The sequence below is a fragment of the Papilio polytes genome, unplaced genomic scaffold (genome assembly GCF_000836215.1).
Source record: "Papilio polytes unplaced genomic scaffold, Ppol_1.0 DF822622.1, whole genome shotgun sequence".
NCBI classification, from domain to species: Eukaryota; Metazoa; Arthropoda; class Insecta; order Lepidoptera; family Papilionidae; genus Papilio; species Papilio polytes.
The window spans coordinates 776363-791369 of NW_013526582.1; the positions used below are offsets into that span (position 1 = coordinate 776363).

At 34.2% G+C, this 15007-nt stretch overlaps 2 protein-coding genes across 9 annotated transcripts in view; one reads left to right on the forward strand and one right to left on the reverse strand.

The window, feature by feature from the left end:
* The first annotated feature begins 134 nt into the window (after window positions 1-134).
* LOC106105891 (28S ribosomal protein S35, mitochondrial) lies at window positions 135-2025 on the forward strand. The gene is made up of 2 exons (XM_013286348.1): window positions 135-453; window positions 1187-2025. The coding sequence occupies exons 1-2, from the start codon at window positions 229-231 to the stop codon at window positions 1991-1993; spliced, it is 1032 nt and encodes a 343-aa protein (XP_013141802.1). The 5' UTR covers window positions 135-228; the 3' UTR covers window positions 1994-2025.
* Window positions 2026-3074: 1049 nt separating this feature from the next.
* The window catches only part of LOC106105930 (la-related protein 1), a 68339-nt gene continuing 56406 nt past the window's right edge, over window positions 3075-15007 (reverse strand). For 7 of the 8 annotated variants that reach the window (XM_013286408.1, XM_013286405.1, XM_013286409.1 and 4 more), the window contains 9 exons: window positions 14542-14649; window positions 12937-13088; window positions 12550-12658; window positions 11495-11640; window positions 10594-10727; window positions 9250-9389; window positions 8399-8487; window positions 7330-7566; window positions 3075-6951 (listed from right to left, as the gene is read on the reverse strand). In XM_013286408.1, coding sequence (XP_013141862.1) covers window positions 7505-7566; window positions 8399-8487; window positions 9250-9389; window positions 10594-10727; window positions 11495-11640; window positions 12550-12658; window positions 12937-13088; window positions 14542-14649 — 940 coding nt within the window. In that variant the 3' untranslated portion in view covers window positions 3075-6951; window positions 7330-7504. The remainder of the gene's footprint in view (window positions 6952-7329; window positions 7567-8398; window positions 8488-9249; window positions 9390-10593; window positions 10728-11494; window positions 11641-12549; window positions 12659-12936; window positions 13089-14541; window positions 14650-15007) is intronic. The other variant, XM_013286406.1, reaches the window with a different exon arrangement.

The window sequence follows — 15007 nt, forward strand, 5'->3', positions numbered from 1 at the left end:
AAGCCTTGTTTAAAAGCTTACTTGATTTTAATAGATTTTTTTTATCATAAATGGCAACCATAATTTTATTTTGGTTTGGGGAAGTTGCTCCTCTTTTTACTCTTTGGTAAATTTTAACTTACTCTTTGACTTTTAGGTTTGTCTTTGACAGTTGTCTTTGATCAACATAACCTAAAAATGGCAGACTGAAATTGATTTATATTTATAAAATCAATTTTAAAAGCAAACATGAGTGTGTTTATCAAATATAATAAACCGGGTAGTCTCGGTACTATATTCAACGTGCAAGTATTATGGCGGTTTAACTCGACAACAGCGGAAACGTCGAGAAAGGAAGACGATGAAGAATTCCGTGTACTCGATATCTTGAAGAAAAGAGATCGACAGCAAAAAAGAACACCTCGAAAAGCTGACGTACAACCTGATCGTGCGGACAGAATGTCCACTGACCAGGTGAGACATCAATTAATATAGTTTTACCTGACTAACAAGAGTTTTGTATGTTTCGATGCTAGTCCATTTCGTAGTCATTTAGGTCCACTCTCCATCAACTTACCCCTACGAAGGGTCGCCACATTGTGTGCTGCTCTTCCATACATTTCTATCAGCCGTCATATCTGAGTCCACTCTCATAAGCATATCCTCTTTCATACAATCCATCCATACATACTCTCTTTGGTCTTCCTCCACCTTTGTAGCCATTCAATATGCATTACATCTAAAAACTTTTTGGTTTGTATCCTCATCCTCTTGTCGCATTACATGTCCATACCACACTAACCTGATGTAAACCCATGCCAGATCGGATATACATACTGGCACGCACAAATAAGCTGCAAGAGTCCCAGCCACTCTTTTGACTATCAAAGCCCACCACAAAACACTCCTCGAAACCCGCCTTGTATGCCTTTTCAAGGTCTGAGAAGGCCATGTGCAGCTTTTGAGCTATCTATACTAATATTATAAAGAGGAAAGATTTGTATTTTTGTATGTACTGGAATTAGTCAAAAACTACTGGGACCATTTCAAAACTTCATTCACCATTACAAAGTTATGTTATTAATGAGTAACACAGACCACATTTTTAACTTTTTAATTAGTTGCCGATGAACTTGTGATCCACAACTAATCTATATTTCACTTTGGGAACAATTTAATATAACTCAAATCATTATTTTGCTTCCAGAATTGGAGCAACGTCTGGCCGGGGCCTAAAACCTTCCATCCTTCATCTGTACCATTGCCACTCCGACAAGGCTATGTACCCAAAGGTCAGGCACCACCAGGCAAGAAAGCCAATGCTGAGCTAATGAAGATACCCAACTTCCTGCATCTAACTCCACCAGCGATCAAAACACAATGCGAAGCTATCAAGAAGTATTGTACAGAATGGCCAAAGTTACTCAATTCCGAAGAAGCTATAGACAAACATTATCCTATTGAAGTGATTTCTTCAGACTACTGTCACGCTAGCCCTACAATACGCAATCCTTTAGCCAGAGTTGTGAATTTACGAGTGAAATTGTCAACTTTGAACTTAGATAACCATGCTAAGGATAAATTTCTAAGATTAGTAGGCGATTGTTACGATGAGAAGACAGATTTTGTCATTTTCGTAGCAGATAGATGTCCGATGAGGAAACAGAATTTGGATTATGTGAATTATTTACTCACCGCATGCTATCATGAGTCTTGGAATACCGAAGAATGGGAGAAAGAGAAATGCGAAGAAGATATGGAATATTATGATTGGGATAATAATGCGTCTAAGAAGAGTTTAGTAAATTGGCATTTAGGTTGTAATAATGAACAAATAAGTCTTACAGATGAGGAATATAAGAATTATGATATAACGAAGGTTCCGAATGCAAATACTTATAAAACAGCAGTCTCCAGTTTGATGAATGATGGAGAAAGTGAAGATACAGTTAAGAATTATGGCTCAGCTGTAAGAAAACTGCTCGGTTTACCAGAAAAGTTTACACAATGTTAATAATTTATAATAAATGTAGTTTGTATATAGTTTATTTATTTTTTATAGTGTACAGAGACATTTAACTCCTATCCAATACTCAGTATTACCCAACAAAGAGGATAACTCAGAGATTAAAAATATATATTATTCGCACTTCACTTACTTTACAACAAATTTAAAGCCTTTCTTAGAAGTTACTAGTGAAAAAAATGATGTTCCCTATGTCAAGTCTATATATTTGTTTAATATCTTTGGGTTAACATATTATAGTAGAGGAAGAGTTCTAATCTCTTCAACAATTCCATTGAATTTCAAATTTTGTTCTAAAACACGAGAGTAACTAGCTTCCGCCTGCGTGAAATTAAAATCAAAAGTAAGTACTCTGTGTTCTGCCAGAATATTCTCTACATCTATACCAAATTTCATAGTAATCCATTCAGCCGTTTAGGCTACACACTCATCATACAAAACAAACATACATCCATCCAAACTTTCGCATTTACATTAGTATGAAGTTTGACTGCAGTTGTTTTATGGAAAAATGTAATCTTTGTTTCATAACACTGCCAATAGATGGCAATAACTGATGTTAACAGTGGTAGAGCCCGCTTTAACTTCTTCGCATTGTAAGGCCGGCTCGCCTCAGCAATACCACGACCACACAGAAAACAAGTGGGAGCAATTCCGCGTTTCGTCTTATGAGTGTAATACCGGAGACCTCATTTTAGTCAGTTTTCCTTTCCAACCTTTTAAGAGAAGAGGATGGAAAGGAAAAGTGGATTTGACGGTGGAGGTGACGTATGTGAAGGGGAAATGTCCTCTTTATGTGCGTCTCCTCCGTCAATGACGGGTAGGTAGCGCATCTGCAATATTGGATGTTTTTGGGCAACGGCCGCTCTCCATTTCAGTGGATTCAGGTGGCAGGTTGCTCGTTTGCCACCTTATATAATAAAAAAAAACTCCACAGAAATATGATGCTCTTGAAGCATTTAGGTTAAAAGTTTTTCCTTTAAAAATTAGATTATAACCTAGGTCATTGGCTGGCGACGCCCTTAGAGATATCAAGACGATGAAATAAAACAAACCAATTGTTTTTTTATTATTAATTTATTAATCAATATAATATGTATATAATATATAACTTACAGCCTTAAATGGCGTCGAATCGACAGCGAAACCTGAAGTTCGGTTCGGGAGACACGAGCTCTCGTTATTTCACACTTACCAACGCAACCGACCGACGCCCAGCAAGCTTACAAAACATATTTTCTTAATTTTTATTCCAAAAAGTACACCTATATTATTCCCTACATTATACTACTTCGAACTATATTACAACAACCAAATTTTTTATAATCATTTTTATAGTCCAAAATCAAAATGATCAAAAACTTACAGAATATACTAAGCAAATATAAAGGGATTTTACAGAGATATCTCTTATTCAATTCATCTAGTATACACTGTAAGTAAATTGGAAAATACACATTCCATATTTTTTACACCACTTATAAAATAATAGCAAGGTAATTTTTTTTGTTACATTTTTCAATTTATACAGTAAGTCTACATATTACGTTCCTTTTAGCACAATATCGTCACTCCTTTGGCGTACTTTCGAAAAAAAAAAAATTGCAACAAATGACGTAACTTAAAAAAACTTAACAATACCTCTTCATATCTTGCACTGCTGCGTATTACATGAAAAGGAAACATTTTTAAATGTCAAAATTAGCTGCAAGCCTTTGCCTTTTTTTTTATTTGTCTAAAACAAACAATCAAAAATTTTTATTACTTATTAACAATGAATTCTACGCTAATTTAGCATATACAATTCAAATCTATGTTATATACAAATATTTCATATTTTATTACCATAAAAATCTAAATGACATTACAAATGTCCGATGTTATAAGCATTTGCCTTTTCTAATTTTTTTTCCCGCCTAAACATATCTTGTCAAAGTTACAATTAATCATAACCTTATTTATATTAAAATGAAAACGAATTTAGCATATTAACTTACTTAATTTACTTTGTAAATCAAATAACAAGAGAAAAATGGACTGAATTGGTAAAAGAAATGAAATTTTTCTATATTCCGAGATCTAGAAATGACTTTCGACTAACGACTTACTTTATTTACAACTAAAGGCTGAATATACAATTTCGAAGAGGTTAATCTAATTTTTAGTTTTTTTTTTACATATTTAAGGACAAAAACCTAGTGCGCGGTAACATAAAGACTGGTAGAGTATTAGTTTTTTTTTATATAACAACGCAGCAGTACTAGAACAAGCTCTCGTTCGCTTCCTTGTCACACGATCAGAGACACTCAACATTTTTCAACTGTATAAAATTAAATATGTCAATACGGGACGGTCCAAAATATTACTAAATCTGATTTTTATATTGACACAGAAATCATCAATAAAATAATTTTTTTAAAAGCTTTTTTTATGAGAGAGAAATCATAGACAATTGCAATAAGGATGCGAATGAACCTACCTTGAGTGTAGAGAAAAAAGAATATTGTCCTTTCCCATACTTATTCCCATCCCATAAGTATTTAGCTTTTATGTATACTAGACATTATTTCATCTATTTTACATAAAATGATGTAGACATCTAATCTTTGACATTTTCATCAATTAATATTCTCTGCAACTTCTAAGAGGTTCTTTCGATAGGAATGTTAGGTAAATAACTAGGGGACTAAATAAAAGGACATTTTAAGTAGTTTATTTATGTTTTTTTTTTCTAAATAACCTCTTATTTAATCATTATTTATGAATAATTGTGTTCTTATATCGTTTTATTTAAATTTCAAAGATTAACGCGACATCGATTTGTAGACTTCAATACACGGCGTTAATTTCTCATTTTGTTAAAATTGATCAATTCCTGTGTCAATTACACGAAACCCATTAAATGTTTTATTAAAATAATAATAGGAACTATTTTTTACACGCAAAGTGAAAGAAGCGACGTTAGCTGTATCAAGAGATGTTTTTATAACCTAGAAGTTATGAAATAAGGCAACGCGTGCGACGCGTCATTCCCAGTGTTGCCATTAAAAATGTGCGAATTCAGTAACTATTATAGGAGTTTTAGTAGAAAAAACGCGTCGCAACACGTTATATAATTAAAAAAGCATCCTTACATACTAAGAAAATAAAAGAACCATTTCAACACACACTTAAATTTTTCGTTTTTTTTTCCGTAGTTATAATTATTATTATTTAGTGCAATATACAGTTTTTATTATATAATTACGTTTAATCGATATCGATGTTTCTCGATTGGTATCGAATATCGATTTTGCTCATGTCAGTACGTTTTTAATCTGCATAAAATTATACCATTGAGCAAGTTAGTGATGTCAAAACGAATGGATTTGCGTTTAGCGTATTACATTTATTAAAAAAATGCATTAAAAAGTTACCATGATAAGTTTTTTTACAATCAAAACTCCGTAGCAGGTATTTGTTGATAAATTATTAAAAAAAAACAAGAAAAACAATTGCTATAATATTGTTGAAGGAGTCACAAAAAGTACATTTATAACATAAATTGTGAATGAAAAACATTTAAAAGGGTAGGAGTATTACCAAATATTACCAAAATCAACTATTTTCCTCAGTTCTAGTAATTAAACATTTCATTCATACATTTTAACGTTAGAATTGCAGAAAAGTGACACTTGTATACATATTGTATACATTTTAATTCTCTGACATAAAACTGAAATATGTAATACAAGTGTCAATTGTAAAGTGTATTCTACAGTTTAGAAATCACCTTTACTGTTTTATACAATACGCTAAACGCTACAACCATAAAACCTTAATTAAAATCTTCAAACATCTTAATATTTCGTAAAGATCGTGGACTGGCAACACCACATGTAGACATTTATAAAAAAATCCGTTCAAATCACCTACATCTTGCATTTGTGCTGTTAAATTAATGAGTGGATATTTTGAAAAATTAGCTAAACGAAGAAAAAACATCACAATTTCTTGACACGTTTAACTTCGTTCTATATAATATTAAAAAAACATGCCTTTAATGTGTGTATCTTTTACTATCACTTGTTTTGAAACATAATGTTGTCTCTTTTCATCATATTGAATGAAAAAGACAGTAATATGTTTTTTTCCCAGTCTACGATCTTTAAGCATTGTGTGCAAGTCACTATAGAGCTGTGTTGACACTTGTATACACTTTCAATCTCTGATACAATAATACAAGTGTCAATGTATACTACAGTTATTTGGCAGTCAATGTGAAAAGCCATACAAGGAATAGTCTTATTAAATATTGCTTGTCCGTGCGTTTGTAAGCTTATTATAGTACGAAAAATTTATTTGACCCGATTGTCCTATTGCGGTTGTCACAAAATACGACACAAGACAATTTAAAACAATGTCGGGTGCTAATAATTTTTTGTATTATCACCGGGTCAGATAATTTCATCTGACTATTTGCTTAAAAGCGTTACATAAGAGCTTATAAACAGCGGAAAACCATTTAAAATCTACCAAACACTCGGTACAGTCTTCATTTCACATCAAAATGTCTCGAATAATATCGTTTCGTCTAATTCAAAATATATCAACATCTATACATAGTTATGTCGGAACTAGAGACCGACGGTGCGAGCGGGACGCATATAACTATCCAGCACGTGCGAGCGAGATGGAATATCTTTAAGATTTTGATACAGCGCCATCTATGTGCTGAGACAGCTTTTCCCTTTAACTTCAATTCCTTTACGGCCTCGAAACTCACAAATCGCACGAAACTTACACAAAAAGAAAACCAAATACATCAAGAATTAAATACTAGATTTATAATTAGAGAAAAAAAGGGGAAAACAAAAATTCATTACTAGTGCGTTTTAAACTTGCCTGAACAAACTGACGTCAAATGGCGTTTAATATCGCCTTATATTATTGTCTTAGAAGTTAACCTGGAAAGAAAAAACACTGTTAAAATTCATACTTTATTTTCAATTATTTACTAGCTTCTGCCCGCGACTCTGTACGCGTGGAAATAAAAAAAACTAAGCAGCTTATGTATTTTTCTGGACTACCCTCTACATCTATTAAAGCGCCAATAGCCTTATCTTGCGGTCGAGAGTTCGAATCCCGCCATTTCGACTCTGAACCATATCCTAGAGCTTAATTGGAATTTAAAGCCTAAAGCGTGACGTTAGTGTAGGGCTTTTTATTATAAAAATAATTATTCAAAAATATGGTGTAATTGCTGACATCTTAGGCAACAAAGAAGTGTGTGTTTACGGTTTATTATAATAGTATAGATAAATAAAAACAGTATAGTGACTTACCCAGGTTTTTCCTGTAGTACAATCCGTGCCCCATCAGATATCTTGTAACCGAGTCATACAGACTACCATACAGACTACACTATATATTATATTAAAAACAAACAAAACCGTCCGGGCACTATAAGAATATCAGTTCATATCTATATTTATATATAAAATGCAATATATTTATTTATCAATGCGTTTTCCCGAGCGACTTCATCTGAGTTGGGGCGTTGTCGGATTTCGTGTTCACTGCTGGAAACAAACAAACAAACAAAACATGAAACACTCATATAGACATTAACACAAAATAAACAAAATCTTACTAATATTAATTTGAAAGTTTTGACGAATGTTTGCAGAAGTTTGTTTTCTAAACTGATCTTGATAGAATTCCATAAATAATTTTTCATTTCAGTTATATTCCACTATACATATATACTAGGGTTGTAACGGAGGCCATTATAACGGAAGCGGATGCGGAGGCGAAGGGCTTCACTTCTGCAGAAACGGAGGTTAACGGAAGCGGAAGCAGAGGTCAATAATAAAATAGTAATAACGATTTATTAAAAAAAAACTAAAACTACGTTAATTCAAAATACAGATTGATACATAATTACAAGATATACTTTAATATTCAAATATAATGTATAACAATTATAGTTAGTTAGACGTCCGCGGGGGCATAAGATACACCTAATCGCCCCAATCGCGTTAATGACGTAAATTAACCTCCGTTATATCTCCACATAAGAAATAACGGAAGCGGAGTTCCGTTACAACTCTAACATATACTATGTTTTTTAATTGTAAATAGGTATACATTTTAAAATGTATTTTATTTTATATTGGAACTGTAAATGTTGAATTTTTAATAAAATAAAGTAAACAAAGTCCTTGGATTCACCACGACAGGGGGAGAACGAGGAGGCGGCAAGAGGCCGCCCAAAAAAAAACTATGACCAAACTCTAGTCACCCTTACTTAGGGTAGGCTGTGAGCCACTCAGTGGGGGTATAGTGATGATGATGACGATATATATAAATTAAGAATATGGGAATAAAGTATGTAGAAGTAATATAACTTACGCCTCGGCCTAGCATTAGCGACAACACTCTGCGCGCCGCACGAGCCCGCGCGCCCGCGGCTGCCGGCGCCCGACGCGCTGGCGCCGCGGCTGCAACACGACACACATGTAGTCAACGTAAATAACACATGCTGGGTTTCTGAACTTTACATTTATTGACTTTTTTATAATATAATGTGGCAAACAAGCAAGCGGCCTGAATCCACCGAAATGGAAAGCGACCGCTGCACATAGACAACCGTAATAGGGAACATGCATGATTTTTTTTCTTATTTTAAACGATTCTACTGGTTATAAAATAACCATAAAAAATTGACTCGAAAATATTTGAGCTAGAAATAATAAAATAAAATTACGATAATTTTCGTACGACTAATACGCATCCGGAGTTAGCATAAGACACGTGACGTCAATTGTCATATTTTATGCATTCCATTCATCACATTTGCACAGATGTTACTTCGATGTAAAAAACAACAAAGTATCTTATTGCTTCTCAGTTATCAAAAGTCAAATATCGATTCATTTTTATTGTTTTTATTTATTTATTACATTTATATACTTTTCATTAGAAATTCGGAATCTTGTATCGGTAGATTTCTATTATTACGTAATTACTACAAAGTTAATAATTTTGGAAATAGTTTAAACTTTCGTGAGACATTTTATAATTATTTTACGGCTTACTCACTCACTCACTTATTAACCCTCGCCCTGAAGGACCCCCGTATGGTCTGAAACCGGTCGGTGCCGTCACCGGGAAAAAGTATGACGTAAGCCGTAAAATAATAAATTTTGGTTTAAAAAAACAGGTCGAACGTAAGTTTTAAAAGCTACTTTGTATAAATTTACCTGAAAGTGGCTATAGGAGTAGCGTTAGCGTGTACGCGGTCGCTCTCGGAGACGGAGCGCGTGCGGTCGTAGGGGCGCGCGTGCGGGCCGCGGCCCGGCGCGTGCGGACCTCGGGTCGCCAGTAACTCGTTCAACTGCGGCTGAAACGTTCAAACATATACTTTACTAATGAAATAATTTATTTAATCATACTAATATTATAAATGCGAAAGTTTAGATGGAAGGATAAATGTTTGTTAGAGTTTGTAGTCTAAACAGCTGAATGGATCTCGATGAAATTTGGCACAGATGTAAAAAACAGTCTGGAAGAACACATAGGCTACTGTTTTTTTTTTAATACACGCGGATGAAGTCGCCGGAGACAGCTAGTCTACAAATAAAACGAGCTTTCGCCCGCGACTCCGTCCGCGTGGAATTTAAAAAAAAGTGAGTAGCCTATGTGTTCGAGATCCGTTCAGCCGTTTGGGCTACAAACTCGAATAAACATCCATCCATCTAAACTTTCGCATTTATAATATCAGTAAGAAGTAAGATTGGTTTGTCTGTATGTGATACTAAAAAAAAATCCAGATATCGGTAAGATGATGTACAATAGAACCTCGATAAGTTAAATAAGCCAAGGGAAATACGAAATAATTTAAGTTATAGAGTTTTTAAGTTATCAAGTCTATGTTATAGAGGTTTTGGGCTCTGATGGTAAGGGAACATATTATTTTTTGAAGTTATAGAGGTTTTCATGTTACCGAGGTTTGAGTTATCGAGGTTCTGCTGTATTTGCGTTGCTGATAAATCGCATTTAAAAAACTCTTTGTCTGTCTGTCCACAAGCCGCGTTTGTTCTGGGCAATCTCCGAAAAGATGCACGCGGAATTGTTACAGACGACCATTTTTTTTAAATTCCAAGCTAACGAAGTTTGCAGTCGACAGTCTTACTAATATAAATGTGAAAGTTTAGATGTATGTTAGAGTTTTTACCCTAAACTGTTAAAAAATCTTGATGAAATTTGTCACAGGTGTAGACATAGACTACTTACTTTTGTTTTATTAATTCCACACGGACGGAATCGCGGGCGACAACTAGTATTAATGCAAAATTTGCATGTTTGAATGTTTCTTACTACGTATCTCCAAAACAGTTCAACGAATTTGAATAAAATTTGTCACAAAACATTCTGGTTTTTGTCCCCTTTTTTCCCACTCTTTTATTATAAGTAAATGACGTAAAAAATGTAAATTTGCCAGGAAAAAATGCTTAGAAAATGGCGATATGAGAGAGATTAAAGGTATCGCCTTCGCTATTTTAGCGAATTTTTACCACATTATGGTACAAAAGACACTATCTTACCTCCAAAACACGGAAATCTTCAATAGATTTGAATTTAGCGAGGAATCCGTCCAGTTTGGGGTCGACGCAGAGCGCGCCCGCGTGCTTGTAGTACTTCAGGAACGCCCAGAACTTCTCCAGACCGTACAGCTGACCTGAAATGACATATACGAGAAAATTATATATATGTATGTATTTTTAAGAAAATTGCACAAACTATTAAACCATTATAATTCAAAATAAAATATTTTAATATTATGTTTTCGTATAAATAAAATAAAATATAACGTGTAAAGGAAAACGCCGCAGGCGCCTAAATTGTAAAAAAAAGATATAAATTTTTTTTTAATAGGACAATATTAAAGCCGTCTCCGCCTCCCTCTTAGACTTAGCTTGGATCTAATTACTAGTCAAAACACTTATTTATTATAAAAAAATAACAATGTGGTATATCCTTGTAGATCTATAGTTAGTCTATCTATACTAATATTATAAAGAGGAAAGATTTGTATTTTTGTATATATTTAAATAACTCATAAAGTATTCGGCCGATTTCAAAAATTATAACAACATTTAAAAGCTACATTGTCACTGAGTAACAGGCTATATTTTATTTTATTTATAACTTGCTGTTCCCGTGCGGCTTTCTCCATGAAATTATGATTTTTTTTCACATTGTTTACATTTGTCAAATTCTCAATTGCAAATGTCAAAATGCCGTGACAAACCATTGCAGTCTTATTCCCTTGATGTTGGCAGCTTGTACCTTATGGTCCCTTTCCGACATTAGGGTTTTTAACCAATTTAGCCAGAAAATATAGCCTGAAGCGTGACGCAATTTTTACTAAAGAAAGATCAAAAATATGCTACCATAAGTATAGAAGTATAGATTCCAGTTAGTAAATAAATATAAAATAGTAACCATTTTCATAATCAGCGATAGTCTCGTGCTGGAAGTGCTGGTAGAGCTCGGGGCGGAACTTGCGCTCCAGCCCGTACGAGTAGAAGCGGAAGAGGCACTCCAGCCCGTAGCGGAAACCTGCCGCCGCGTCCTCGTTCGCTAACGTCCTGCTCACAAAATCATAATAATATTAGAAATGCGAAACTTTAGATGGATGGATGTTTGTAGCACTGCTGAACGGTATTTGATGAAATTTGGTATATATATAGAGGAGTTTGAGAGAGAAACGTACTCTTAGAGACTCCGTTAAGGTAGTTTTAGAAAGAAATGGACTCTTAGACTCCGTTAAGGTAGTTTTAGAAAGAAATGGACTCTTAGACTCCGTTAAGGTAGTTTTAGGTAGAAATGTACTCTAAGAGACTCTGTTAAGGTAGTTTTAGAAAGAAATGTATTCTTAGAGACTCCGTTAAGGTAGTTTTAGAAAGAAATGGACTCTTAGAGACTCCGTTGAGGTAGTTTTAGAAAGAAACGTACTCTTAGAGACTCTGTTAAGGTAGTTTTAGAGAGAAATATACTCTAGAGAGACTCTATGAGAGTAGTTTTAGAGAGAAATTTACTCTTAGATAAGGTAGTCTTAGAAAGAAATGGACTCTTAGAGACTCCGTTGAGGTAGTTTTAGAAAGAAACGTACTCTTAGAGACTCCGTTAAGGTAGTTTTAGAAAGAAAAGTACTCTAAGAGACTTTGTTATGGTAGTTTTAGAAAGAAACGTACTCTTAGAGACTTCGATAAAGTAGTTTTAGAGAGAAATGTACTCTAGAGAGACTCTATGAGAGTAGTTTTAGAGAGAAATTTACTCTTAGATAAGGTTGTTTTAGGGAGAAACGTATTCTCAGAAACTCCGAAAACAATTTTAGAGATAAATATATTCTTAGACTGCATTACAGTAATTTTAGTTATACCCCTTATAATATGACTAAACAAATCTAAAATATATTAATATGTTCTGTTACTTTGCCTAGAAGGGCAGATAATATGATATACGCAAATTACCCTCCTAGTAGGGCAAATATTTACCTGAATTCATTGTACATAGTCCTGTTGAAATGATCTCGTAAGAAGAAGGACCAGAATCTGAACAAAGTGTTCATCTCCTGCGACTGGCCGATGCCCAACTTCTTGCGTTCTGAAAAATACATAAATTAAAATAAGCTATACATATAATAAAATTGGAGTGTCTGTAATATCAATAGAAAAATTCTAGATTTCAGGCAGATGATATATTTGCGTTGATAATAACGAAAATTATTTTGTCTGTCTGTCTGTCCGCAAGCCGCGTTTGTTCCGAGTAATCTCCGAAACGTCTGAACTGATTTCGACTTGCCTTCATACAGATAGAATTGGATACTTCATATGCATCATTTATCAAACTAATCAATATTATTTAGACAAACTAATATGTACCTTTCAAGCACCTGGAGTGGTACTTATGGTAAGCCTGCTGTGTGAAGTGGTTCTCTCGCAGCAGACCGTGGCTGGGGTGATGGAAGGCCGGCAGCGCTTGTGGTACTGAACCACATGACGAACCCAATGTAGGGGAAGTACCCAACGACGACCTGGAATGGTTACGATTAAAAAGTATGGATATAAAAAAAATCTTCAGCTCATTTTGCTAATTCTAAACGCTTTCACATTAAAAAATCATTTTATTTTAACAACACAAATATCTTACTATTACTCAATCTATCTTACTAATATTATAAATGCGAAAGTTTAGATGGATGGATGTTTGTTACAGTTTGTAGCCTAAACGACTGAACGGATCTCTATGAAATAGCACAGACGTAGAGTATGGTCTGGGAGAACACATAGGCTACTTAGTTTTTTTTTTAAATTCCACACGGACGGACTCGCTGGCGAAAGCTAGTACTATTATAAAGAGGAAAGATGTGTTATTTTGGTATTGTAATAACTCAAAAACTACTGTGCCGTTTTATAACTCTTTTATCATTAAAAAGATACGTTATCTGTGAATAACTAAAGGCTAAATTTATACATTTCACGTGAACGTGATATAAAATAATATTTAATTTAACTTCTAACTAATATTATAAATGTGAAAATATAGAGTGATTTATGGATATGTGTTAGTTGGTAGCCTAAACTGCTGAACGGATGTTGCCCGCGACTTCACCCGCGTGGTATTACAAAACATACGAATTATATAAATAACAAAAAGCTACTTATACCGGGAACCGGACATTTCTCGGGGATGAACCTTACCCCATATTTACTCCAAACTTTGTTTTCTATCTGTGCCAAATTTCAATAAGATATGTTGAACCGTTGCAGAATGATCGAGTAAACATTAAAAAACTAAATTAATGAATCCCACGGAAACCGTAACTATTCCCGGGATGAAAAGTAGCCTATGTGTTCTTCCAGACTATGCTCTTAACCTGTGCCAAATTTCATGGAGATGCGTTCAGCCATTTATGCTACAAACGCTAACGGACATTCATCCATCCATCGTAACTTTCGCATTTATAATATTTATATGATTATATGACATGATGTAGAGGACAGTCTGGAAGAACACATAGACTAAAATTTTTTTTTTATTTCAAGCGAATTGAAGTCGCGGTAGAAAGCTAGTATGTATATAAGTAAATAAGGATCTTTAATAGCAGGTAAAAATTGAACACTAATACTCAGTTTCTGAAGTTTACATTTATTACATCACTAGGTTTTCCCCGCTACTCCGTCCGCGTGAATTAAAAGAAACAAAGGAAGTAGCCTATATCTTCTTCCAGATTATGCTCCACATCTATGCCAAATTTCATCGAGATCCGTTCAGCAGTTTAGGCTACAAACTGTAACATCCATCCATCTAAACTTACGCATTTATATAAGTAAAATTATATAGTGATTTAGTGTTATATTGGCAGTTTCAATGGAGTAAAAAATAAAACTCATGTTACGTAGTTCAGAAACAATTTCATAAAGTTACCGAACGAATAACACTAAGATATGGTTAAAATTAACCAGGAAACCGGGTATAAGACTCACCCGGTGCTGTGTGTGCGTACGCGGTGCTCGCGCACATCCATGATCCAGCCGACATGATGCTCCACGGGAGGGTTCAGGCTGTGTCGGGTCTTGTGTTTGCGGCCGCTTCTGTTAAACAATAAGAGTAATCTATACTATTATAATAAAGCGGAAACACACACTTCTTTGTTGCCCAAGATGTCAGCAATTACAGGATATTTTTGAATAATTATTTTTTTTAATAAAAAAAACCCTACACTTACGTCAAGCTTTAGGCTATATATTTTCATGCATTTAAACTCAGGGGGTTAATAAATTGGTTAAAAACCCTAATGCGGGAAAGGGAACATAAGCTACACAATCAAAATGCAGAATTACTTCCACTTTAAGATTGTATGTATATTATTTTATATATGTTCATTGTCCACTATATTTTTTTTTATAATACAAGGTAGCAAACAAGCAAGCGGCCTGAATCCATCAAAAT

Bases quoted from the DNA above. Each gene is read 5' to 3' on its own strand.
- LOC106105891 (XM_013286348.1), top strand. From the start codon at position 229: ATGAGTGTGTTTATCAAATATAATAAACCGGGTAGTCTCGGTACTATA. The intron at 454-1,186 runs GTGAGACATCAA...TTTTGCTTCCAG, and splicing joins ACAGAATGTCCACTGACCAG to AATTGGAGCAACGTCTGGCC.